We start from the raw sequence: 27,605 nt of genomic DNA on the forward strand, positions 1-27,605 counted from the left end.
AGACACAAGTTACGTCGCTGAAGTGTTTTCGCCGTCTGCAGACACAATAAAATTTTTTTATCTCTAAAACATTACTGATCTAGCGTTGAAGCTATGACAACAGAGACAGAACACTCCAACCAAAACGGAAACACTCCAACCAAAGCTGTTGAGCTACTCAGTTCTCTCCATATTGGCTTTGGAGGCAGATCTTTTTGCTGTAGACTGCCGTGCAATTAAAAGACAATCATTTGACATTTACTTGTCATTTCTGCATGAAAGCGTCAATAAAGACTTGATAAAGTCAGAAGTTTGCAAGGAAAGCACTTGACAAACCATTTAATTCTAACTACAATAAATCAAGTCAATATCATTTGTGGGATTCTGACAAGAGGTCCACATGTTTACTGTTCAGGACTTTAGATATACCAAATGGCTTAGACTCCTTTAACAAACCGGTAAAGGATCTTTGTCTTCATTTCCACTTGATTGGCGGCAAGATTTATTGATGGAAAGGTCATTTGGACCATTCTGCAGCTATACGAGCCCTCACTACTACCCAGCTGCGCTGCGATTTCCAAAAGCTGTGTACATCGTTGCTTGTGTTCTTAGCACGATCACTTTACTTGCATTAATAGTTGGAAACTTTTTAATTCTTTTGGCTCTTCGCAAATGCCATTTGCCATTCTCCATCAAAAGTTCTGATATGTAGTTTAGCTTTGACGGAGCTCTTTGTTGGAGTGGTAGTTGTTCTGCTCTTCGTAGTATACTATACGATGATCATTTTAGAAAAACCCAGATATTACTGTACTGTGGCTATCACATATGCCAGGATATCGACCTTCATTGGTGCTGTTTCGCTCGAGAACATAGCCACCGTCGCCATTGATCGATATCTCGCTCTGCGTCTCCGGCTGAGATACAGACAAGTCGTAAAATTTGGACGGGTTGTTTTTATTTTAGTTTTAGAGTGGATCATCGCCGCAATCTATGCAGGTTCCTGGTTTCTAAATGGATCCATCAATTTATTGTCTGGTACAATTGCCATGCATATAATCTGTCTCATCATATCTTTTTGCTATTTTTAGTATCAATCACGGCATCAGGTTTCACGTTGCGCAAATTCATCATCCGACAAATTAAACTCCAATGGACCAGGGACTGACTTCAATGTGGTTAAATACAAAAAAACTTTGAGCAATTCATTGTGGATCTTTTGGCTCTTTCTTTTGTGCTACATGCCATCTTTGTTATCATCCCTTGCAGTAGTTGTCACCGGACGTAATGATTCTACTCGTTTTGCATGGCAGTTCGTGGCCACAACAGTCTATATCAATTCTGTTTTAAATCCGATTCTTTATTGCTGGAAGATCAAAGAACTAAAAGTTAAAGTTATTGCTCTTTTAAAGGTCGCATGCAATCTTCGATCAAATGATATGCAGCAGGGTGGCAGAGACTAAAACAGTGTCATATTTCATCACCGGTTTGTTCATGAAGATTTCAACAATTAAATGGCATTTACTCCAAAAAGGTTTTCTTTTGTGTGCTTGTCAAGTAAAAAAATTTCGTTGTTTACTTCAGCTTCGTGCTAAAAATTTAATAACGTCTTTCAAACAAGGGAACACGCCGGAAAATTTGACAGGTGATTCCGTTCGTTTTCTTTGACTTAAACAGCGTCAAAATCAAGTTGAAAGCTGAATAACAAATTGATGTAGTTTTGGATTACCATAAAAATCGACTGGCAGTTTCTTTTTGATCACCTGTCAAATGCAATTAGTTAAATTCTTCGAAAATCTTACCCACCTTCACCCCCTCTCGACTTTTCTCTGATAAATAAATTGAATTTTTGATAATTTTGTCAATGTCAGACTACACAAGATTCGGTATCAGGGTTTTCATTGCTTTTAAAGGATGCTTTCACCTCACTATAGCGGTGAAAAAAAAGGACCTTTTAAGTGTTGACAGGATGAAATTGGTTTCATCATAACAAAAAAAAGGTAGACGCACTGATCTTAAAATGAGATAATACAACCACCATTTCAATTTTTTTCGCCTGCATTCATAAAATACGTAAATCAGTTCCATTGAAAAAGGAATAAAGCAGGAGTTTGCTACACAATAAGAGACATCTTTTCAATGGACAGTATTTCATCTAATGATAGGCAATGTCAATCATTTATTGCTGTCCTGCGACAGGCACTGCAAGCGGTTCGCAATTTCAGTCGTTCAAGTCAAATATTGAAGCAGCAGAACCATTTAAATCTGAAATGAAAAAACTGAATTTTGGAGCTAGCAAAGAGGTAATTAGAAATATCTCTGGCTGTGGAAGCCCCTAGGTTGATATTGATAATATTAGTTTCGTAAGGTGATCAAGATGTGTCTGGCTTCTTTCTCGCATCAGCAGAATGTTAGCATTTCTCTTCATAATCAAGTTACCCAGTGTGATAGCTGTTCAACAATATCAGCAGTACTATACGGCTAAACTACTCTGATGTATCTAATCAATTCTGTATAAGGACATATCTCCCAGTGAGAAACTTAATGATATTCTGCAGTAGTCGTGAAAGAAATCTTAAAACACCAAAACCAATTAAAATGCGTACTGATTTGCTTGATTTTTTAAAATTTAAATCAAAGCTTTACTCAAATATAATTTTGATAAAGCTTTTATCCCTAAGCATCTACGTCTTTGTAGTTGTGTTATTAAACTTCAATTGACATATTTTAATATTCTTCCGCCTGTATATTCAAAAAAGCCTATTGTGTATAGCCATATGTTGGCAATACTCCCCAGGAATTAAGAGTAGAAAATATAACAACCTTTTTCACTCTTCATATTCATACGCGTACAAAAAAAGTACGTCTGCAACACGACATCCCGCTTTACTAACAGAACAAAGAAACCTGTGAACTTGACGGAACTAAAAGGTTATGAATTCACAATATTTGTATTCTTTATCGTCAACAACTGACAACTCTTTACTACGCGACAGATGTTTTCGTTAACAATCACTCGCAGTAGGAATCAAGTGCAGAAATCTCACAGAAGTATCATCTAAGTATGCCTATCAAAGATTTGAAACAGCGCATGCAAGAAAGGCCGGCCTCAATTTCTGCTCATTAGATTCACAGATTGTTACCTTCCAGTCTAAATTTATCGTTATAAAAGGAATTCACCTTATCACGGGTGCCCTAGATCTATATTGATCAGGCTTTCGATCGATCGTCTGGCGAAAGGAAATACTTTACACCGATCTCTGCCTTTAAATGGAGGGGACCTTTCAAACATATTGTAGTCCCACAAGCAACTATTATTATCCTGCAGCTAAAAATTTCCCAAAAACTGTCTACATTTTTGCCTGTGTTGTCATCATCATCTTCTCCATTTTGTCAACAGTCGGCAATATTGTAATTCTACTGGTTCTTCGCAAGTGCCAGTCTTTACATCCTCCGTCAAAAGCCCTGTTGTGCAGTTTAGCTCTGACGGATCTTTTCGTTGGATTGGTCGTTCTTCCATTGTTTACAGCTGACTACATGACGGTTATTTTCGAAATACCCGAGTATTACTGCGCTTTAGCTATTACATATGGGCGAACATCAACCTTTATTGGTGCCGTTTCGCTTGAGGTTATAACCACAATTGCCATTGACCGATATCTCGCCTTCCGTCTTCGATTAAGCTACAGACAAGTAATGAAACTTAGACGAGTTGTTTTCATTCTTGCTTTTGAGTGGATCCTCGCAGCAATTTGGACGGCAAGTTGGTTTTTGAGTGTATCGTTCAATATGTTTTTCGGGGCAATCGGAATGTTCGGTTGTTGTTTCACTACATCACTTTGCTATCTAAGGATTTATTGTGGTTTTCGTCAACATACTGCACAAATTCGACAACAGACAGACCCCGAGCCCGCAATCGATCTAAACATGGCTCAATACAAGAAAACTGTAAATAACATGTTGTGGATTTATGGCGTAGTTATCCTGTGCTACACACCACACTTTGCTTGCCTGCTCGCAATATTTATTTCTGGAATCAATGAATCAAACCGTTTTGCACTTCATTTAAGCGCGATTGCAATATATTTCAATTCTTTTCTAAATCCCATTCTGTATTGCTGGAAAATCAAAGAAATTAGATTCAAAATTATCGCTATTTTACTTCCTATATTCAATTATTTCAGTGCAGTTGGTGGGTAGGTAACTGAAACATAATTTGGTATAGAACCACATATTTATCTTATGATGCCAGAGACGTCAACGATGAACTTAGTTTAGGAAAACTTGTCTTCCAGCGCGATAGAAAAAGACTTATAATAAGCTTCAATTACTATGCAGTTTTTAACCTTTTGATGAATAACTGGCAAGTGTAAGAATGTTCATTGACACCTATATGATTTTTACTTCAACTTACTAATATTGCATGCTGTTCAATGCAGTCTGGCAAACGACGTCTCCCACAAAGTGGCGCACAGCACATTAGAGCATATTCATATGGAGAATGCGCTACATGAATACATCATAATCTTTATCATTTACTCCATTTACCGACACCTGAAGTGTTGTAGGTCATCCACCGAGTGAGATGTAGAGAGGCATAATCTTTGTCCTTCCATAATGGCATAACATAAAGAAATAAAAGACCTGAAATGAATGAATTAGACAAGATTCCTTTACACAACCCAAAGCAAATCGAAGCAATATAAGAAAATTTACCAATATTGTTTAAGTTCTCTAGTGTCGAAGTTAAAAAATGTTGGCACCACGCATTGTTTACATGACTAAATTTACACGGCTTGCCCAAATATGGTTACACTAGACAATTCAATTATAAAACTTTCCACTTATTGTGCTGGAAAGTGACAGTTGAAGCCCCCTCCCGTGATCAAATGTTAAATCGCTATCCCATTCCGTGTATTTATGTGATTCAGTAAAGGAATGCACAATGCGACGGGGCATTGGACAGAAAACTCTTTATTACGACATTGAGTGGCTTTTCATAGTAACTTGCGAAGATATGTTCAAAATTAAAAACGATAAGAACAATTTGCAAGCTGTGTTTAATATCGTGTCCGCTTCTTCACGTTTTTGAAGTGTTCTTCTGAGAAAATTGCACTTTGTCTAAATGAAATAAAGGATTTGAGAAAAATTATGATGAAAATCATATGAAATCATCAAGTCTCTTTACTTAACGAGCGTAAACTTTGTTTATATAACATAGGCTGACAAATTGGCCAGTAATGAGGATCACATCATCCTTGGAAGCGGCGTTAAGTGGTGAAAAATTATCGTGCGTACGCGCTTTTTAATACCCAAGTCCTAGAGCACGTTAGTTGTAATATGTACGCAGGTGCATCGATTTTCTCCCAACCTCGCTGGTCTATCTTTTCGTTGAAAACAAAAGTTTATAAAACTTGAAGCAGACAGGTGATAGAAAATGCAGGATAAAAGTCTTCGGCTAAAAAAACCTGCTAAGACTCGCTATGTAAACTAATTTCAGTCAGCAATTTTTCAATGAAATGCCGCACATAAAGGCTAATTTTCCTGTTGAATATAAAATAATAAAGAAAGCCTTTTCAATGAAACACTTCTTGACGAAGATGAAAGAGAGAAAACGCGGTATCTATGCGACCCAAAGAAACTGAGGTAGTCCTTTCCCATAAAAACGGCGATGTCCAAATTAATCTATAGTAAAAAAAACTTTTATACTCACTTTTGATGTTATGCAAACAGACTTTAAGATACTTAAAGATCTCATTAAGATTTGATTAGTCTTAGTTAAATAAACATTTAATAACCTGCAAAATACCCTTCACCAACGACTGAGGAATTTGTTGTACATCCGAACGTTTCTTCATGGATAAACTCCCAATGTCCCCGCAAATGAAGGAAATTTTACTTTCTCTAAAGAAGACTCGTTTTAAGCAAGGAACGTTTCAAGATAGCGAAAGAAACCGTGTAAGAAGCTTCAAAGAGGATGAAAAATACCTGAGCATTTCTCTCTCCAAGGAAAGTTTCCAAAATGGCAAAATATTTCCAGGCAATTCGAGGGAAAAAGAGGAATACATTCAAAGGGAAAGTTGCACTTCGTCACGTGGAGCTGTCTTTCAGCGAAGAGGATCTTGGATTGTTCCGAAACATATTCTGTCACGGAGTAACACAGTCGCTGTCTTACCACTGCAGAAACCTGGCGCGACACGCTGTTCATCGACAAGCTTTGAAGAAAGTGACGAAGTTCTAAGACCCGAGGCTAATTGGTTATTAGAAATACATTCGGCGGACAAAGTGAAAGGAAATTTTGAAAAACGATTGAAACCCACGAGTGCGTCAGTCACGAAGAAACCGTCTTCTTCAGATTTGTTCCAAAGACATTCGCTTGGTCAAACAAAAACATGGCGGGTTGAAGGCAAGGCTTTTAGTGCAGTTCTCAAGAGAGGAGCAACTCACCCAAAGATTGAGAATATGTGGGAGCATCTGGCAGACCAGAGAAAACTCCTTATCAATAAGTGGCTTTCCCCTCAGAACCGCTGATTTTACGAATTTTTACCCTGGTAGCTACAACTTCGGTTGTCGGAAGTAAAAATAAATCTGAGAAATGTTGACATGACTAGGAACGTCCAGCAACGGAGTGAATGCCTCTTTGCCGATATCAAATGTTACTGGGCAAAACATTGATCCGTTTAAATGATTTATTTTCTCATCACTCTGCCTCTTAAAACGATCAGCAACGATCTTCAGAATGCTTAATCATCGTTTATCGATTTCTTGGATTTCCAAACATACGTTTATTCTTCCCCTATTCTCTTGGCAAAGTTTTCATTTTCTATTGTGTAAGTTAATATGTACTTCTGATACATGATAAGGTCTGGATTATGCTCAGCATGGTAGCAATCATTGTCAAGGCCGAGGCTCATGATGTCTACCGAAGTCAAAGGACGACGACCGTGGCCCAGGTAGCTCTCGCCAAAACAATTTGCCATTCAATCTACTCGTTGTTTCATTGTGAATGACTCCAAACTGTAGTTAATACGCATGACTTTCCTCTTAAATATATAAAAATCATTATCATTTGATGCTTTTGTCTACATTTAAATTGACCGAGACCCAACCACGTGACTTACATGTAGCTACGTAATAGCTGACCAAGAAAACATGTTGTGGCTTTGAAATATTCAACTCTCTCCGCTCGAGAACGCACTCAAATAGCTAGAGATGTAACATTAATCAACTGCTGGATGGTCACCTTGTCTGTGTCATAAAATCTAAAGCTTGAGAAAATCCAAAACTATCATTTTTGGTGTTCCTCAATCTCCGATAAGGATGCGTACTTGTCATTACAATGTTTAGGTAGTGAAAATGTTCACAACTGCATACAAACCCCGTTGCATCTTACCTCCGATCAACGATGTTCTTTCAAATTATAACTTCTCTTCAAACTCTAAATTTAGCAGCGGAAACATCAGCAAACTTCTTGGAAACTTCGTTAAAAGTAAATATCTCAAAAGATTGATGTAGCACCACGATGGGAAACGAACGACCATGACGGCAACACCACGCACTTTCCACATTTTGCAGCCGCTGAAAGTTAGGCAATGGTCATACGTTTGACGCCAAAAAGAGAAAACAAAAACAACAACAAAAACAAGCGAAAAATACCGCGTTGACACAAACGTTTTTCTTGTTCCGGCTCGATGTCGGCCCTGTCTATGTCTTGTTTCTCGAGAAGCAGCACTTTGTTTTCGTGTTTAGTTTCAAGATGCAGGTAGTTGTAATTTTAAAATCCAATCATTCATAGAATGTCAGGATATGACGTTACGGGTATGGTTTCTGAGCTGAAAGGAATTGAGATTTTGCCAGCGTTCTCATCAAACCAAGATCCTTAGCTGCTCTTAGGAAAAGGAAAAAATATATTATTTTAACACATCTTTGTTTCAATAATTTTGAACATTCTAGGATCCTCCAAATGCAAGTCTCATTCCTAAAAATTTTGAAAACAGTTAGACCTTGATATCAAGTAGGCCATTAAAAATTTTTACCTGAAGATCAAAGAGATCTTTTTCTCGTTTCTTTCGACTTCTTTGAGGTGTAATGTTTAATTTATTAAAATTTCGATTTTAAGGGGATCGTGCAAGCCACAAGGTAAGTTGTTGAATTTTCCTCATAATCTTGAAGAAAGGAAAAACAGTTTCCGTTCCGATGGACTTCTATCGATGTCACAGGCGTCTTCTTCATTTTTATCTCAGTGTGGCGATTAAATCGGTCACTGTCTGTTGTCTTTGAAAAGGAGTTCGGCCCTTGCATAAATGATTGCGGCAGTAGTAACTTCTTGTAGGAAGACTGTGAGAGAGGACAAGGCAAATTGTGCGCTTTGTCATTATTAACTCGCTTTTCTACTCCTCTGACCTTCAGGGCCAACGCATAGAGGGCTGGGTACTAATTAGTGAGAGCTCTTAGTTACCATGCAGTCAATATACATGCACTTCAAGTATTCCGAAGTATGTGTGTTCCGAAGTATGACTAAGAACTTTATGTTTTCTGTCTTTCCGTTTTTCTTCGCGGAAAATATAGAGTTTGTAGACATATGATTGAAATATGCAGGACTGATGTCTCGGAGAACGTAGGGGAAGGCGAAGTAACGTTCGAGATCTATAAGATCACCTTAAACTTTTTCAGTTCTCTTTGATGAGGTATGTTCCCTTCAACATAGTACAACAATATATGTATAGGTTATAGTTGTTACAGGATTGATTCATTTATTGCATAGCTGAAGTACTCTATAATCTCAAGATAAAAGCCAGTTTGGAAAAATTAAGTGAAAATGGCTTTGGTCGGACACGGAATAATATTGGAAAAAAGGGTACGGTAACGTTAGACTGTCGCGTAATATATTGGCTGTTCGATAGATCAAAGATTACCTTACTTTTGTAACATCTGCTAGATGATATAGTATGAGCAGTACGTGATTTTAAAATATCTTATCAAGTATTCAACAAGGTCATTCATTACTGATTTATCAAAATCGTTACACTGTTATTGCAGAAATAGACGACTTCTAGCCTTGTTTACATGGCATGATCGAAACAGTTGAAACACTGGGGGGGGGTTGGGAGAATTTTGACACAACTAAAGCAAACTCAACAAGCAGTGCAGTGTACAGGAGCATGCATTTTATTTCAGTAATTTTGTTATTAAGCAGTAGTGGACTTTTTTATGTGTTTTTATGTGCAGTCAGTTTAACACAAGAGTGAGTGAGTGTTTGAACGAGGCTACGTGTAAACACGGTGAAGTCCTCCAATGCTGCAATTTAGTATTCCTCAAAAGTATATGCTAATGTAATCTAATCATTCTCATCTTATTTTTTTGGTTCTTACCAATGAGATTGTGCAAAGAGTCTCACTTTACTAAAACTGTTGCGAAACACATAAAGAGGTTTTTTTAAAATTTCATGTAGATGCTGCAACATAGGGGCATGTCAAGACATTAAGTTTTGGAATTTAAGCCTTTATTTGTGACTATCCTTTTCATTTTAGGTCTATTCGTAAAATTAGTAAATTACCAAATCACCTACATTAATTGTTGGTCAAGTTCACTTGTTATATGTGAATAAGCTGGTGGTGATGCAAGCTGCTCAAGATAGCCCTGCTGTTAAAAACAGAAAAAGACGAGTTAGTACTGCTCATGCACGACGCCGAGCAAAAGTTTACTCGAATGCAGTTAAAAAGGAAGTGCTAGAAGAGCAAATTGCAGATGAATTAAGGAGTTCTCATGAGTCTGGTCTGGCCAGTGGATCTACAGCTTTCTTGATAGGATTGTTGTCTGAGACTGATAGTCTTCCAAAGCGTATATCTGAACGATATCAAATACAGAGAGAAGTAAGTGGGAGATGATTAGGTCTTTGGAAACAAGCAGAGAACCTATCCCTCTTTCTTTTGCTTGTTGAGCAAAAATGTCCTGAAAATTTTGATTACTTGAGAAGTGAGACCCTTGAAATTTCCATTAGAAAGAGACATCATTTGGTGCATGCAATCATATGCAAGTAAAAGGAACCTGCCTATCATTGCTTGCTCTTAGTTTAGAGCTTTGCACACATTTTGCTTGTCTCTAGTTTGTCCTTTGTAGCTATTTAACTGACTGAGAAGTCTTGTGTGAATGGTGATTATGGTATTGATTTTTTTATAATGTATACTTTTACTTATATGAACTAATATATATTGCTAATGTGGCAGAAAACTTTGCAAGTATCACATGTAATTTTGCAAATTTTTTTGGGGCTTTTATTTTATCGCAATCATTTACACAATCGCCTTTCAATGCAAACTTGAGAGTATGTATATCTCTTGATGATCAGGATAGTATTGAATGTGATGGGGATGAAAACACAAGATGTCCTTAATATGAGTATATTGTTACCTATCATTACCTTTATCATCATCTTTATAAATAATGTACATTAATTTACAGAACAGTGATTGGATTTACAAGACATTCAAAAGGAAGGAATGTATCCATCATGTTGAGGACAAAGCAAAGCCTGGATTGTGAGTCACAATATATAGTTTGCTAATACACTATCTATTACAGAGACTGTTTATTTCTTCATTTGTCCAGTACATTTCTTTAAATATTCTTTTTCTTTATAATTTCACTAGCCTAGTGTGTCTAATATATGTGTGGTACTCATTATGTCATATCCTAGATGCTGTTGTGGTCGCCCTGAAAATCAGCATAGCAAGTTGACCACTGTTCAAGAAGAAAATGAAGAGCTTGAGATAGCTCATGATGTAGCTGAAGATAGTGACTGTTCTAGTGACAGTCAGCCTGAGGGTGAGTGTTAAATACAAAAGAAAGGGTCCAGTACACCAAGAGTGAAGGTTTCTGTACAAATTTTTTGTTTAATATGGTTAGAATTTTTTTATCTGCACACTCAGGTCTTGGGGTTCAAGAGTGCACCATTTACGTAGTAAGGGATATGAAAGATTGGATGGTAGACCATTCAGACTGGTTAGGGTAAAAAAATGTTTTGAAGTTGCCCTTTTTCTGGATATGTAATTTAAAGAAATATTTATTAGTTAGATGCCAAATAATAATGGTTTTATAGGCCAGGGAATATGAGACTGTGTATAAAAGTTTTGCGTATTGGTGTCAGATTCAGTTTTAAAAACTGGACTTGGTGATTTTTGGGTGTGGAGGTTGTTATCCTTTTAGAACTTGGCTAATTTAAAATCTTTGTTACAAAATAGTTTGAAAGAAGAGTTAATTCTCTTCGTTATTATGTGGGCTTGATTGGCATCTCCTGTTTCATTTTTTTGTATTTTATGGTGCAGTTAAAGATGAAATAAGAGTTGCTTAGTAATATAAGTCAGAATGAAAATGATTAATATGAGATTTTTGAGCTCTTAATTCTTGACTATCTTGTAATCATGGAGCTGGTGATGTTGTGTTAACAGGTTTGCCACCATTGACGAAAACCAGTAGATGTGAAGGGAAAGTTTATGGAATAAAGACAGGACCTGAAAACTGGTCACCAAAAGATGACATAAAAGAGTTTCCAACAAATGGCTTTGGTCAGATAAAGTTTGTAAATGCATACAGTTCATCTTTGACCCCTGCCAAGGTTTGATTTGTAATGTATTACTATGATTATTTCATCTGTTAAATAGTTAGTATTGATTATGATAATTGTTATAGAGTACTTATAAATATAAATTATACCATACAGGTGAATGGAACTTTTTGCATGTGGTGATTGGTTGGTGCGGAAGGGATTAGCAAGTGCTATTCATTGTCAAGCAATGCATGTTAAGAGTTTAATTCTGACTGTTTCTTGGTATAGTTTCAGAATAATTTTTGGTTTCTGTGATATAGACTAACACAATTATTTACCCTGCGGTCAGTGAAAGTGGTGAATATTTACCTCACTGCTTTACCTATCTGGTAGTCAATATTAACCACTATTGATCATCTTCACATTGGAGAAGGATTGTTAATGAGTATATGGTTGAAAGATTAATAGGCCTTGAGGATCTGTTCAACTAGGCTTTGTCAGCAACAATCACAACTGACAATGATATTTGTCAGGGTGGCTGTTGATTATTTTCATGTATGTTTATTCCTGGTGATTTATTATTAAACTGTGGATGAAATACATTCAGAGAGTTTCTGATTTGGATTCTTTATTGATAAATTTTCATAGGTTCCTTATGTTATTTAGAGATAATTTCACACTTGGTAAAATTGATCTTGAAATATGTTTGAATCATTATTTTGTTTTGAATTTATTCCTACTGAATTTATGACTTGACAGCTGATACATGTTCTTTTTCTAAATTGTAGTACATACGTCTAGCAGACAACACAAGGCCAGAGTTGACATTAGAGCTTATGGTGCGACAGTGGAAGTTACAGAAGCCAGACATTGTAATATCAGTACATGGAGGTCTGAAAAATTTCAAGCTTGATCCTCACCATAAAGAGATCTTCAATAGAGGCCTCATTAAGGCAGCTAAGACAACTCACAGTGGTGCTTGGATAATAACTGGTAAAATTAACAGCCTGTTAAATCTGTTGTATCACACATATTTTATTATATTTGGACTAGAATTATTTAAGACTTTCTCTTTGTTAATCATGTCTTTGAATGGTTATTTTCTTATGGATATGGTATTATTTAGGTGTATCTCTAACTAGAACTAAACCTATCAACAAGTTATTGTAATTTCAAGTGAAGTTTAATGTGATTGATTTTTTTTTCCAAATACATCAAGAATTACTTTAATATTTCTAAAAATGACATGGATTATTAAATTTAAAAAACTGGTGTCTTAATGGCCATTTGCAACTGCTATATAATGCTGGATAATGTGTCAGGCAAAATTTATTGTAGAAACTTCTGAGTGTACAGCTTAAACTCAATATAAAATTATACAAACTGCCTGAAGCATGGGATGGTGAAAGTGAACAAGTTATTTTTGGTTTCAGTTTTGGATCTGATTCGTTGGGAAAGTAGAGCAAGTTTCTTGATCATTTATAGGGGAGGATACTTTTGAACAAATGCAATATGACATTTCTTTTACCTTTCAATTGTAAGTTGCCCTTCAATCGTAGCTTTCATCTGTTACTGGTTGTGCTCATGCAGGTGGTGTAAATCTTGGTGTGATGAGGGCTGTAGGTCAAGCTGTGCAGGAGGGTCAGTCCATGCATTGGGGAGGGTTATCAAGTCGCCGGCGCATCAGATGCATAGGTATTGCGACATGGGGATATATAGAGAGAAATGAGCACTTGATTAGCCCACTGGAGGGCAAGGTGAGGAAAAAGAATACCTGTCTGCAGTAAGATTTCAGAAAGATGGAGCTCTGATGGCAAAGTGGAAAATTAATCAGATCTACCATGATCTCAAAATAGACTTTAGAGTTGTTAGTTTTGCTTCTTTGAAGAAAACTTTTGTTTTGTTACATATCAAAGTTCAAACAAAATCTATTTGCAGAAAAGTGTTTTAAAGTTTGTTTTTCACAAAATAGTACTCAGCTTGGGAAACTTTCTATGTCTTGTTCTTGCTTAGGATTGGTTTTGCTTTTCTAAAAATATATGCACTCTCTGTAAACTTGGTAAATTTCAGCAGTTTGTTGCCAAAGGCAGCAATCCAAAGTGTTAAAATTGTATGACCTTTTTCTCTTTTCTAGGGATGCTATCCAGCAACTTACAGGGTAGAGCATTCATTTGAGCGAGGGAAACCTGTGTCCCTCAATCCAGATCACAGCCATTTTCTTTTGGTGGATGATGGTACACAGGGGCAAGCAGGAGCTAAAGAAGTTCAATTTAGGACACGGCTGGAGAGAGTCATTGCCAACAAACCTAATATTCAGAGACAAAGTGAGTTGACTTTGAGAAGTGAATTCAGGTGTTAGATGTAAATTCCTTACATCTCCTTTGTAGTATGTTTCTCTTTGTAAAATCTTACTTGTTTTTAAATTAAGTTTTTAACATGAAAACCATTGGCTAGTCTAGACTTATTTGTAGGGCTTTGGTTGAAGGGGTGCTATACTTCCTACAATGAAACAATGTTTAACTACTGATAGCATAATAATTCATTGTCTCTGGCCAGACTTACATTGAAATGGAACAAGACATACTTGGCTGGGATCTTGTTATTTTGAACTTTTGTTGGAAGTAGCTTTACTGGGGCAGTAGTTTTAATTTACAAGCAGTGATTGAAATAATCACAAAATTGGGAAAAGCATTAACTATGCTTGAAATGCATAGAAAATCTCCTAAATATTATCATGGACTTTCAATGGTCTCCTAAGGGTTTGGAAGAGATTGTTAATAAAATTCAAAAAGATATTTTAAAAGAAAGACTCAGTCCTCTGGCTATACAATCAAAAATGAACTTGCCAAATAAATTCCCTGATCATTAGGGAAACTGGCAATTAAATTATTTTTAGGAATTAAACAAACATTAGATATTAAAAGACATGATCTCGCTACCTGAAGATCTTGGTTTTAGCTAAGAAGGATATGAATAGTCTTTAAATGTTTTTAAATTGACTTTTCATCCTGAACACTTTTCCACATGATTTATTCATTGTAGAGTTTGGGTTTGGGGTTCCTGTGGTGACAGTGATTGTTGAAGGAGGAGAGGATGCACTGAAGGCTGTCAAAGCATCTGTGAAGCATGGCATTCCAGCAGTTGTGGTGGAAGGAACCAAGAGAGCTGCTGATATCTTGGCTTTTGCACATCACAACTGTGTCCCTGGGTAGGTTTATTTATTTACTTTTTGATGTTATTTATTAGAAGAGAGTTTGACCCGTCATTTCAGATTTCTAATGCAAGTATTCTTAATTGAGTTAAAGAGAATAAACTTGACCCATAGAAAAGTTTTTCAGTGATCAAGAGTCTTGCTTGTTCAGTTTAACTTAATTGCTGCAAAACTGTCCTGCTGTCATATGTGTTGAAAGAAAATGAGTTCCATTTTATGAAAACCTTTGAAAGTCTATTGATCAGTGATTAAAGAATATGGGGAAAGGATTGCAGAGGTGGCTGTTTTAGTCGTGAGCCAAGATGTTGGAAGAGATGTTGTCAAGTTGTGTTGAATCGTTTCTTGGCCAGCTAGGGTATGTGTATTTTGGTTCTAATTTACCAAAAAGGACAAGAGATCTCGACTTGACTAATACCTCACATGATCAGAAATAAGTTAATAATTCTAAGAACAAGCAGTATGAAGAGTGGCCTGACAATAAAAAGGGAATTTTGTTTTAGCATAACTTTCCTGAATCTGATTACAGAACAGTGCGCCAAGTAAAGAAAGATCAGCTACCTCGTCTCACTGCAAAAATCCGGGAATCTTTTCCAAAGTTTGCAGGCGATGAAAGTTATGTCCAGAAAATTGTAGACATTGTTAACAGTTGTGTTTATGATGAGCATCTGGTAAGTTGTTTCTTCCAATGATAGTCCATTATCAACTTGCACTAGGGCGAGTGTTTGATAATTTTTCCTTTCAATTTTCCAAGAAGGGTTGACAATTTTCAAAATTTTTGCTTGACAGGTTTTCAAATTTTCCAAAACCAATTTCACAGAACTTTTCAAAATTCCCTTACTGATTTGGCTTTAATTGAAATTTTTGTAGTAATCTGCTAATGAAGAGCATCAAGAAGTGATGATCAGCATTGTGCACATTCACTTCTGCTTAAGTTTCCAACATCTATTGTGCTTTTTGAATTAACATAGTCCTTGTGACAATTGTGATGAACTCTTTTGTCCTAGATCACTGTCTACAAGATCGATGAGAAAAATAACCTTGACCTTGACCTAGCCATTCTCAGTGCCTTGCTCAAAGGTGAGACTTCAAATTCTGCCAACAAGTGTACAATGATCCATAATGGGATAAACAAAGTAATGTCTTTGGTCATTATGTTTTTTTTTCCTGCTACTTTAGGGGCTGGCAATGGTGATCCAGGGAAATCCGATTTACTCGGACAGGGTGCCAATCGAATGGATCAGTTAAAACTGGCATTAACGTGGAATAGAGTTGACATGGCTGAAGAAAAGATATTTACTCCTGATGCTGACTGGCCTGTAAGTGATAACATAGACCACAAGAAGCCCCTCTTTTCCACCTTGGTCCATGTAAAGGGCGAAAAACTAAAACAGACTAGTCCATTGAGATACCAAGGTCTGGGACTATCTGGGGTCTATTGAAAACCTGTAACTGGTTTAGTTTCCTAATACTCAGTAATGGAGTTGTACTAATTGAGACTATTTCAACAAAGTTTCCGACTTGAGGTCCAACTGAGAATTGGATGAAACATCTAAATTAATCCAGGGGTTCATCATTTTCATTACCACATCTCTACTACTGGGTTTTTGAAACTAATGTCACCCTCTCAGCCATTCAGATTTAACAACATAACGAAGCCTTCTAAGTCTGGTTTTGAAACTACTTTATTAGAGTTGCTTTGTAGCATGATACCTAACTGGAGCAAGGTTGTAATAACTTGTTAAGTTATGTGGTCAACTGTTCTTTTGTTATAAGCTTCAAATAAACTTTGCTAGCACTCAGGCGATTATATTCCCTTGTGGGGCTTTAATTGAATGATACATGATGGCACAATGTCAAATTTGCAATGTATAGCTATTTTTCACTTGTTTCATTTCATTGAGTTTGATCATCTCATTTCTAGAGCGAAAGCCTCGATGATGTCATGCTAAATGCTCTACAGCTGGATCGTGTTGATTTTGTAAGGCTTTTTCTAGTAAATGGAGTCAGTATGAGAGACTTTTTGACTGTTCCAAGGCTAAGGAAACTTTACAATTCGGTAAGTTTATATTTGTAGCTTGTTTTTTTCACAAAATGTTCTGTTACTGCCTGTGACTGTCACAGTAATCTTATAGTTCAAAGCTCATTGTGGAATGAAGGGGTCTAATGAAATAAGATTCAATTTGTTACTTCTTTCTGCCAAAAGATGAAGGCTAAAAAACATTTCTGAAGCAAAATTTACAGGAGAAAATGATGAGCAATTTGTACCATGAGCTTGTCCGCTACATTGGAGAAAGAGAAATACATAATCATAGCTTGAGGGATTATCTGTTGTCATTATTTTACAAACTTCGCAGGCAGAACCTGGAAGTCATCTATACTCTCTCCTAAGGAACATTGCTGATGTTTCTGTAAGTAAATCTTAAACTAAACTAGTGAGATACTATAAATACTTTTTAGATAGCTTTGGTGCAGATTTCTCCTGTTGTAGTTTTGTCATGCAGGAGGGCATCAAGATGTATACATGTATGCATGTTTAATGCATTGGAGGGAAAGACCTTTTATAGTCTTACCTTGACTAAACGATTGTGGGGTTTAGCTGGCTGGTGAAAGAATCACCTTATGTAACTCTAATAGCCAGTGACTCCTAAAGTCTACTTTGTATGAAACGTGGGGCTTTTTGGATTGCCTTCTGACTGATTACTGCATGACATTAAAGATTTAACAAAAAATGAGTGATATATTTGCCCTTCTGTCTGAAGTTTTATCTAAACTTGTTTTTGTTTGTTTCCTTGTTCAAGGAAGGGCCATACTCCCTTAAAGACATTGGTGTGCTTATCAAAGAACTTATTGGTGCTTATTATGAGCCAATGTACCAGGTTGATACACCCCATGCCAACGCCCTGGCTGCAGGAGTTGCTGGCCTGTTTGGAGTAGCACCTTACACGGGGAATAAATCTGATGGAGATGGATTTCAGCCTTTAGATAAAACTTTTGAAGTGCAGAGGGCCTACAATGCCACGCGGTTTGAGAAGCCTTTTAGAGAGCTCTTCTTATGGGCAGTATTAATGAATCGATATAAACTGGCAAGATTCATGTGGGAGAAAGGAGAAGAAGCTGTGTCTGATGCATTGGCAGCGAGTAGATTGTTTCAAGCCATGCATGATCAAGTTGAAGATGACTATTTTGAGAGCAAGAGGGCATTGAAGCAACACGCAGTGTACGTACAATGAAAGGCCTGGATATTCTTGAGTTCATTGTAATATGAAGCTAAATGAAGCATTATGCCACTTGGGTAGATTTGTTTGAGATTTTAAATGGTGAATTCAAGAAAGAGATGGTGGGGGGAGGGGGTGCATGCCCCTCCTTTGTGGACAATGTTCAAGGCCCTTAGGGCAAGGGAAATACGATACTTGGTTGGCCAATGCTATCCAGTTTGTGATAGCATGCTACCTGCATATTTAATGTGTGACCTGGTCTTCATTTGTATGTTTTCCTATGTGCGCATGAAAACCTTGAAGCTCAATGTAGCGTACCTAAATATTTGCCTCAAATTTGTGACCACAGTTCTTACGTTTTAACTCTGTTTTACTGAATTCAATTAGGTTTTGATGTTTAGGGAATGATTTCTTTGTAATTTAGACTGAATACTTATGTAAAACTTGACGTCTATCTTTACGAAATAATTCTAAACCAAATTGTGACTGGTCTCATCATTTTCCAAAACCAAAGCCCTAAAGTCAAATGGAAAGTCATGCTGAGGTTGTAATCGCTTTGTTTTATTTTATTGGCCTTCTTTTATAGTAAAGGTCATTGATAGGTTATTTTTGTATTATGTCAGTGAATTTGAAACGTTAGCCCTTGGTGTTCTTGATGTGTGTTACAACGAAGACGAAGTGTTGGCAGAGATGTTGGTTGAGAGGGAGATACCCAAGTGGGGTGGTATGAGCCCCCTTAGCTTGGCAGCTGCAGCGAAAGCAGAGCAATTCCTAGCACATCCATGCTGTCAATCAAGTCTGAATAGCATTTGGAAGTCACGTGGTATGCCTGGAGTTCAGTACTGGAAGGTATGCCGCTCATTTCCTGTATTGAAACTTTTCTTTTAAGCGTTCTTATGATGTAGTGGTTTTCTTCCGATCATAGTAAATTCAGACAAGTAGTTTTAACAGTCAAGAGCAACGTTAGAAAGGGAGATGTGTTTATACAAAAGTTGTGATTGAATTTAATTTAACGGCTAATTGGTTGAAAAGAGGCACACAGTTTAACCCAAAGCACAGAACATTGTCAACCTGCTAACCAATACAATTCAAGTGTTGTGTTTACACTTACTGCTGCTAAAAAAAATTTATCTAAAGCCATCAGCTGTTCTGATCGTTGATTTGAGCTAACAAACTGATGGCCAATTTAGAATGGTTTGTTTCAGTGCTTAGAAAATGGCAAAACTTATCAACTGAACACACTAGTGAGACAATACCGGCTTAGACAAATCAGCTTTAACTCTCTGTGATTGGCTAAATCAAACTCCACCACTAACTTACCGATCATGCTCAAACGTTAACGCCTGCGTCGCAAGTGGAGGTTGGGTGCCCATGGGCCAGGGGGCTGCATGCAACTGCAATTACACTGCAAAGCGGAAGAACACCCACAGGCCTACCAACCTACAACCTGGCCACGAGCCCCCCCACGCCTAGCCACGCCCGGCCCCCCACTATAGCACCTGTCACACTGTGGCCAGTAGCCCAGTGGAAGTAAAATGCACAAACCCCTGAAACAAGGGAAAAAAGAATCCCGGAAAGGAGGGGGAGACCCTAAACCAAGAAAGCAGAGGGAGGGAGGGGAACCAAGAGAAACGTTACGCTACTGAAGCGCCACGCCACACCATGCTACGCTAACAAAGCTTTGAGTACAATGCAAACAAAATGTAGGCACATGGCCTGCGCATGTGCCAAAGCAACATACCGCTGGACAGGAATCTGCCCCCATGCTCATGAACAATGGTAAATGCTACAAACGCAAACATAGTTATGCTACAAATGGCCAACACACCACCAAAGAACACCAAAAATACTCGAGACCATAGTTCCTAGTTGTTAACTACATTAAATATGATTTAATAGTATTTACCATGGGAACATAGTCAAGTGCGCTTTCTGCTTGTTTCTGCTTGTTTCTGCAGAAGATACGAATTTAGTCTGATTCTCCATCGGATTAAAAGTTTTTGTTGTTATGTGGTTCAACTGGCTTGGGTGTTAATTTAGGACGCTTTTTCTCAAGTGCTCCGTCTAAGGCCTGCAGGAACTTTTCCAAACTTTTCCAATCTCTTTTTAAGGTAATCCTTGCTATTATCTGCCCACCAATGATTCTTAAGATCTTATTCTATGACGACGAAAATCACAGCTGGTCGGTGCCCCTGTGGAAAAAGGTCCTTATCTTCTACAATGCTCCAATAACAAAGTTCTGGTCCCATCTGGTAAGAAAATAAATGTTGTTACCCATTTCTTAATTTACCTAACACGGTTTGAGTTAAGACTTCAACATTTAACAATATTGGTAGTGATTGAGGCTAAGCCCTTTTTGGGGAAGTATTTTTCCGTTTTTGTGGGTAGTAATACATGTAGTAAGTATGAGTTACATAAATCAATAGTCATGCATTTGTTTGATGAACATAATAGGCCTCTTGGCTTGTGTACTTTTAAAAAATAACAAGAGAGTAAGCTGTAAAGCTTCATGAGTTTTAACGCATAATATGGGGTGAAACAATGTCCATTTTTTTTTCTAGTACCCATTTTGGAGGGGCAAGTAGTTGAAATGTTATGGTGTTGTCTGCAGTTGTCTCAGAGTTTTTACTGTGCTTCCTCAGTTTAATGAACCAACCACATTTTAAAGTTAATTCTTCACCTTATCTCTTCTTTTTTTTCTTTTCCAGGGAATGCACTTGTGCTTTTTAGGATTGTATGCTTTTGTAATTTTATTCTCATTTCATAAGTCTTGGCCTTCCATCTATGAAATTGTGCTCTTGTGTTGGATTGGTGTCATAATTATGGATGAAATTAGACAAGTGAGTAACAAAGAACTAAAGCAGATGAATTTCGAACTTGTTTACAGAATTTAGATTAGTTTGAGTTACCTGTAAATATAATTGTACCCTATTACAGTCCTGGATTAATAGAGTCTGTGCCTTGCCTAAGAACACAGTGTGAATAACGTCCCCAACCCATCCATCTTTCTCCCCCCCCCCTCCCCACCACCCTGTGTTAGGATTTGTCCTTTGTAATTTTGTATAGAAATACAACTGGAGTCAACCTTTGGGCGTGGAGTCTCTGTGATTTGGGAGTTGCTATTCCTTTGTTCATGGTTAGGAAAATTTAATGATATATTTAGCCCCTTTGATGATGTATCCTGTTTCCCCCTTCCCTTTTTTAGTTTTCTTTGCCTATTATTCCCTTTTGAGTCACCTGAAAAGCCTCCCAATTATTCATATCCACAGGTCGTGAATCAAGAGACATCCACTTTTAAAAGCAAGTTGGAACTATATTTTAACACCTACGTAAACATTGTGGACACATTTGCGAACGCAATCGCTCTCATTGGTTTTATCCTACGGTTTTTCGATGTCACATGGGAAGCAGCCCGTGTTTTGTATTGTGTGAATTTCGTCATTTTCTCCTTCAGACTTTACAGAGTGTATTTTGTTAGTGGTTACCTGGGGCCAAAGATTATTATGATAAAAAGAATGGTAAGTAGTTTACCGGTGGGTCCTTTTAAGGCAAAACAGAACTTGAACAAACACACTCAAGCAAGGACTACTGAAGTACAAATTATTCAGCCTTCACCCTTTGGCCTTGTTAAAATTAGTTGGTTGAGTTTGTGAGTAAAGGTTCCATTTTGATATATATGTGCACTGAGTAATAAAAATGATGGGATATCAATGCTTATGGTCAACTAGTCATAAATTTCATAAATGATTGGATTCCATCACTCCTTTTCAACCACGGGTATTCAAGCAAAGCACTCGCTATTTCTCCCTTGGTCACATAATCAGTGCTGCGTAGGCATTAAGAGCTGGTCTAGGTTTAGTATTATGCTTTGCATTTGCTGAACTCTTTTACTTTTCAAGCAATGATTTATGATCGTCCCCTCCAGCTGCATGCTGTGATGATTTTTGCAATAATGATCAATATAATTTAGTATTATATTCTTTCGATATTACTGTCAATTCCTATCACCTGTTTGCTGGGTTGTGTGTTAGTCAGTAAACCTTCAAGTCATGGTTTTCAACTAGTTATTTAGCAAAAAGAACATTTAGGAGTTTTCAGTTTAGTATTGAGAAATCAAAATCAAAGTAATCACAACAGCCAGTCAGAATTAAGGCCAGGATAAAAATAGGTAAACTGCATGAAGCCCAGGAAAACATGGATGATCAAGTCGTGTCTGGGTTTAGTTTAGCATCCAATTGGTTGATAGGTGCAAGTTTTGTAGGCCTTTTCAGTAGAGAGCGTAAAAAAGCAAAACCGAGGCAGTCCTGAATTACCTTCGATACTTATTTGGAGATTGCACTGAAAGATAGGTTAAACTTACACTGAATTTATCTTTACAGCTTGCAGACGTTATGATGTGGCTTTGTCTCTTGTTGGTGTTTGTGTGTAGTTATGGTGTGTTCAGGCAGGCGTTGTTCTTTGCTAACAAAGAGCCATACTGGGGTGTGATTAATGATCTGTTCTACAAGCCTTACTGGCACGTATATGGAGAGTTGTTTGTTGATCAGGAAGGTAAGCAATTGAGATTCTTCACGTTATTTGTAGAGAAAAGTTTCAATTGATAGCAATAAAATCAAAAACAAAACATATATACAGCAGCTTGCAACACGGGTGTAGATGCAAAGTTGATCCGCTCGCGTCTCTTACTGTGTCTGCAATGAATTTCTGGTACTATGATTTTTGATTGGAAACCCTCTAAATAATTTGAGCTTCTTTACCACATTTGGGACATGCTTGTTCTGCTTTTCAGTTGAGCAAGGCAAGCTTACTACGGGCGAAATTCCTTTGCATGATGGAGAACATCTAAAGTGGATTCATCGCATATTCATGGGTGGATATTTGCTCATCACCAACGTGCTTCTTATCAATCTTCTTATTGCTATCTTCAGGTATTATGTCTTATAATTGCAATCACCATCTGTCAATCAGCGACACTGAAAAGTGCTATTTTTATTGAGAAGCTTGTATTTTTCAATTCTTGATGTGTTTCTCTTTTCCTGTCTGTAATTATGCCTGGAAATCTGTTCACAAACCTTGGGTAAGTATGACATTCCCCTTAACGCACAAAATTTTTTGGAAAATGAAGTTTTAACTCTGTCTACTTGAGCATGTCAAGAGAGTTGGTTATCAGTCATAACACCTAGGCAGGTTGTAGAACTGAAAAACTTCACAAAGCCATGGCCAAAATGTAACGGCTGCCAAGGGTCAGTTAACTGCTGCTTTTTCATTATCATAGCTTCGGTTTAGAGAGGTGGGTTGTCAATTTTTTTAAAGAGTTCCACTTGGACGTCTGTGTCATCAGGCCATTTAGAGATAAAATGAATTGTTCAACATTTTGACCAATTGAGTAGATTGTGGTGTTGTCAGCATACATCACAATGGAGCCATCTTCTACTTGATCAGGAAGGTCATTAGTATAAATAGTATACAATCTTGGACCAAGCAAGGATCCTTGAGGAACACCAAATTTAATAGGAAGAGACATTGATCTCTGATTGTTTACTTCTGTATATTGGTATCTATCAAGTAAGTAGCTCATTAGCCACTGATGTAATGGGCCACAGATGTCAACTGCTTTGAGCTTTAAGGATAGAATTTCATGCGACACGGTATCAAAGGCCTTTTTGAAAGTCAATAAATATGGCCCCAACAATTAGACCTCTGTCCATAACTAGTTTCCACTTTTCTGTCATGGTGAGAAGTAAGTCCTCTGAGGAGCAACCTTTTCTAAAGCCCCATTGGTGTTTACTTAAGAAGCCACAATCTTGTAGATGCCTAGAACAAATCTGGTTTTCTAGGAGCTTTCCAGGAATGCTGAGTAACGAAATTGGCCTGTAGTTTGAAACCTCGGAGAAGGAGCCCTCTTTATGCTGCTTCTCTGACTAGTTGTTAGTCTCTTTCTGTCGCAGACTGTTTGCCTCCCAGGCTGCGGTATTTTGTGTCGAATATCCAAGTTATCACATGGTTAGTTTCGCCACTGGGCCAGATGAAGTAAATCCTGTTTTCTAAATGGCTACCTCAGTTACGATCACCCGACATGATTCTGACAAAAACGAAAAATGTCTTGTACCCGGTTACAACTCCTAGGGAACTTTTTTTTTGTCCAAAAAGAGTTTTTTGGACAGTTTTGGCAACAACAGAGTCACAAACACGTCATTAGGCTGAGAAAACAAAGAAAACGTAGACAGTTTCGCCCCCTATACCAACGTGGCACTACAGTTTCTTTATTTTTCTGATTCAATTCATTTGGTACGTTCTTTTCTTGTAACTAAGTTTACTAAAATGACCCATTCGTTTTATTTCAGCAACGTGTTTAACGAGGTTGAGCTTCACTCGTATCAGATATGGAAGTACCAGTACTACAATCTTGTTATGGAGTACAACAAACACCCACCTCTGGCTACACCTTTCGCTTTTATTTTCCATCTTGTCGAGTTTGTGCGGTGGCTTGTGAGGAAGTGTAGAAAGCATAATAAAGTCTCTCGTAAGTTGTTTATTTTTGTGTTGTTGTAAGGTTGTGCCGCTTTAGTTTTCCTTTGTAAATATTATCTTAGCACATTTTTTGTAACTTTCTAATTTTTCGTTTTAGTGTTTTTGTCTCTTACTCAATTTGCATATAGACAGGCGGGTAGTTGCACAAATGCCTTGCTCGCTATCCAGCACCAGACATACAAGTATTTAGATAGTAGTGACTATAGCGCAGTGCGAATTTTTACCATGGACTTCAGTAAGGCTTTCGATTTTGTGAACCATGCTATTTTGTCTGCCAAACTGAAACAGCTACCTCTAAATCCGTACATTATCAATTGGTATCATAGTTTCCTCTATGCAAGACAACAGCGTGTTGTTAGTTATAATTTTTTAGGACAGTGGAAACTTGTCAATAGAGGAACCACACAAGGTAGTGTAAGCGGACCGTATCTTTTTAATATATTTTTGAACGATTTGGAGATTTTTTTTAATGGTTGCCCTGTGCTTTTTAAATATGCCGATGATTCCACTATTCTTTCGCCTATCACTAGGAATAGTGACCCGTCTGCCGACTTAGTAGGACAGTTCTTAACATGGTGTAAAGACAATAGAATGGTCTGCAACCCTTGCAAATGTAAAGAGCTGGTTGTTAGAAAGAAAAATCATAATGTACTCTACTCTCCAATTAATAATATTCCCCAATGTAATAGCTTCGTTTTATTAGGAGTAACTTTACAGAGTGATGGAAAATTTGATGAGCATGTAAGAACTAAGCTTGTCAAAGCAAACAAGTGTTTACACGTCCTACGAACATTGAGAAAGGAACATTACTCTCAGGCAGAGATTGATCATCTTTTTATATCGATTGTTTTGGCTAATTTTAGCTATGCACTTTCAGTCTATGGGGCATCTGAGTCCGATCTTACGGTTGTACAAAAATTTTTAGACCGATGTCATGAACGCGGTTTTATCTCATTTCCAGTTTTTATCAAGAACCTTTTAAACAAACAAGACAGAAATATTTTGAAGAAACTAAAATCAACGGATTGCCACCCCCTGAAAGATATCATTCCTGTCCAAAAGACATATCTACACAATCTCAGGAAAAAAGGCTGCGCGCGCCCGAAAATTAATACACAGCGCTTTATGAACACATTTGTAAATAGGTTGATATTTAAGCTCCATTTATTGTAATGATATACTTTTTAATTCATAATATGTATGTAGATTTCTGTAGTTTTTTCAATTCATTGTAACATAAGATATGTAGTTTTATCTTATGATGGAATAAAGACTAAAGACCAAAGACTACTCGTGGATATAGATAAGATAACTATACTCTCATGCAGTGACTGAGTTCAATTTCTTATATGGAGGAGTTTCAACTAAATTATTACAGGACTACCTCTTCAGTTAAAGCGTATTATGTCATGCACACCCAAAAAAATTATTATTTTCTTTTAGCTAAGTTTACTGCAGAGGATCTTGAACTGCTAAGACTCTTTGAAATAGAAAGTGCAGCCAACTATCTACAGCGCATTGAGGAGGAAAAGAGAACTGGTACAGAGGAGAGGGTTAGGAGAACCAGTGAAAGGTGAATTGAATTTTTAGTGGTAAAGGTACTGAGTGGAGACCAGTTTTGTCTGAGATAACACAACACTTCCGAATTCGGGTCCTTGATTTTTTTAATCCCTCGTGTGGCCACAAGTATTTGACACAGGTCTCCAGTTAGTTGAAGTAAGGAAGTACCAAACGAAAATCTTCGAATTGGGTTGGAAATGCCTCAAACAACTTGTCCTGGTTGTGGAAATATTTTCGGAGTGAAGGAAGCAGTGTGGCTGAGTGGTTGAGGTGCTGGTCTGTAATCTGGTGGCCCTTCATCCTGCTACTCCCTGGATTTGTTCTTGGTTACCTTAAGTTCAACTGCTTGGCTGCCCTTTGTATTGAGCGAAATGGTCTGTCTTTTACCATGTTTTTCCAGTTTAGCGGGCCACAAGGTTATCAGTTTGCAACTATTCAGAGTTATCCTGTATAAATTAAGTCCTATTTATTTATTGCGAATAATATTTTGTCAAAGCCAGAACAAAGTGCTCGGATTGCACTGCCCTGATTCACAGAATCTGTTTTGGCATCATTGTATCTCTTATCTGCTCAAAACAATCGATTACCAAAGAGATACGTCATTCATGAGAATAGCTTGTTGTTCATGAACTACTACAGAAACAAAATTGTTCAAGTTCTCGATATAGTGATATAGATTTTTATTTATTACACGTTCTCTCGCAGGGTGGAGCATTTGGTGAAGAAAGTCACGGAATTACAAGAAACTCTTCAACGTCACCTCACAAATACCAAGGGGAGTTTTCAACAGAGCAATCTTAATTCTAGTTAACAGCAATCAATGAGCGAGGTTGGGTGGGTGTTCATAGATATATATATGTTATTCACCAGACGGGAGGTCCGTAGTGGGAAAAACCGGGCCCGAGGTCTTGGATACCGCCCGAGGCCGTAGGCCGAAGGCGGTACACAAGGCAGAGGGCACAGTTTTTCCCAATACGGACCGACTTTGGCTGGTGAATAACATTTTTAATTTTTCTAAGACCTAACAAATGGTTGCGAATAGAACCGCCCGCTGTGAGCGGGCCGGGTGGGGAGAATACTGCCCGCTCTCGGAACCAATCAGATTACAGGATTTGTAGAATACCGCTCGCTCACGAACTGAGAAAAAAATAAAGCGTAGATATCAGTAACGAAAAAGCAAGATATCGAGTTAAGTATTTTTTCCAGTTGCGTCGCTTCGAAGTTGTTTCACTTCAAATCGAAAGTTGTTTTACCACAAATCTAGAGCGACGTATGGAAAGAGAGACTGTTGTGTAAACGTTGCACGAATGAGGAAGAGCTATTCTCTTTGCAGCCACTGTTCGCTCACGTTAACTTATAGATAGCTCAGAAGCGTAGTCAGTAAAGTAGCCAATCAGATAACAGCTTTTGTGATAACACGCAACTAGATTTAAAAGATTAAATTACATCTAGAACATCGGACGTAAATTTATTGAAAATAAACAATGTTAGATATGATATAGGAAAAATGAAACAATTGAATCCGAACTAGTTTAAATCATTTTTGAGACTTCAGATAAGTCACCAC

The 27,605-nt window shown here is 37.5% G+C and overlaps 2 protein-coding genes across 2 annotated transcripts; both read left to right on the forward strand.

Annotated features, from left to right (window-relative positions):
- The first annotated feature begins 2,782 nt into the window (after positions 1–2,782).
- Positions 2,783–4,226, forward strand: LOC131788835 (trace amine-associated receptor 3-like). Its single transcript, XM_059105926.2, has one exon. It carries the CDS (start codon positions 3,247–3,249, stop codon positions 4,174–4,176), a length of 930 nt encoding a protein of 309 aa, XP_058961909.2. The 5' UTR covers positions 2,783–3,246; the 3' UTR covers positions 4,177–4,226.
- A 4,219-nt stretch (positions 4,227–8,445) lies between these two features.
- Positions 8,446–27,565, forward strand: LOC131788778 (transient receptor potential cation channel subfamily M member 3-like). Its single transcript, XM_066167536.1, has 24 exons — positions 8,446–8,663; positions 9,507–9,848; positions 10,438–10,514; positions 10,673–10,800; positions 11,424–11,590; positions 12,310–12,514; positions 13,112–13,278; positions 13,656–13,845; positions 14,564–14,729; positions 15,259–15,400; positions 15,737–15,809; positions 15,909–16,048; positions 16,654–16,788; positions 17,087–17,140; positions 17,531–17,949; positions 18,571–18,796; positions 20,059–20,199; positions 20,656–20,787; positions 21,217–21,465; positions 22,327–22,498; positions 22,737–22,875; positions 24,292–24,470; positions 25,922–26,051; positions 26,744–27,565. Exons 2-24 carry the CDS (start codon positions 9,594–9,596, stop codon positions 26,847–26,849), a joined length of 3,792 nt encoding a protein of 1,263 aa, XP_066023633.1. The 5' UTR covers positions 8,446–8,663; positions 9,507–9,593; the 3' UTR covers positions 26,850–27,565.
- The last annotated feature ends 40 nt before the right edge of the window (positions 27,566–27,605 follow it).

This window comes from Pocillopora verrucosa, chromosome 1, assembly GCF_036669915.1.
Source record: "Pocillopora verrucosa isolate sample1 chromosome 1, ASM3666991v2, whole genome shotgun sequence".
Classification (NCBI taxonomy): domain Eukaryota; kingdom Metazoa; phylum Cnidaria; class Anthozoa; order Scleractinia; family Pocilloporidae; genus Pocillopora; species Pocillopora verrucosa.

What these genes read in the sequence shown, in the direction of transcription:
- LOC131788835 (XM_059105926.2), top strand. Translation starts at nt 3,247, where the DNA reads ATGGAGGGGACCTTTCAAACATATTGTAGTCCCACAAGCAACTATTAT.
- LOC131788778 (XM_066167536.1), top strand. Translation starts at nt 9,594, where the DNA reads ATGCAAGCTGCTCAAGATAGCCCTGCTGTTAAAAACAGAAAAAGACGA. An exon ending in CTGGAGTTCAGTACTGGAAG is followed by an intron (nt 18,797 to 20,058) that starts GTATGCCGCTCA and finishes TCTCTTTTTAAG; the next exon opens with GTAATCCTTGCTATTATCTG. An exon ending in GTTGTTTGTTGATCAGGAAG is followed by an intron (nt 22,499 to 22,736) that starts GTAAGCAATTGA and finishes TCTGCTTTTCAG; the next exon opens with TTGAGCAAGGCAAGCTTACT.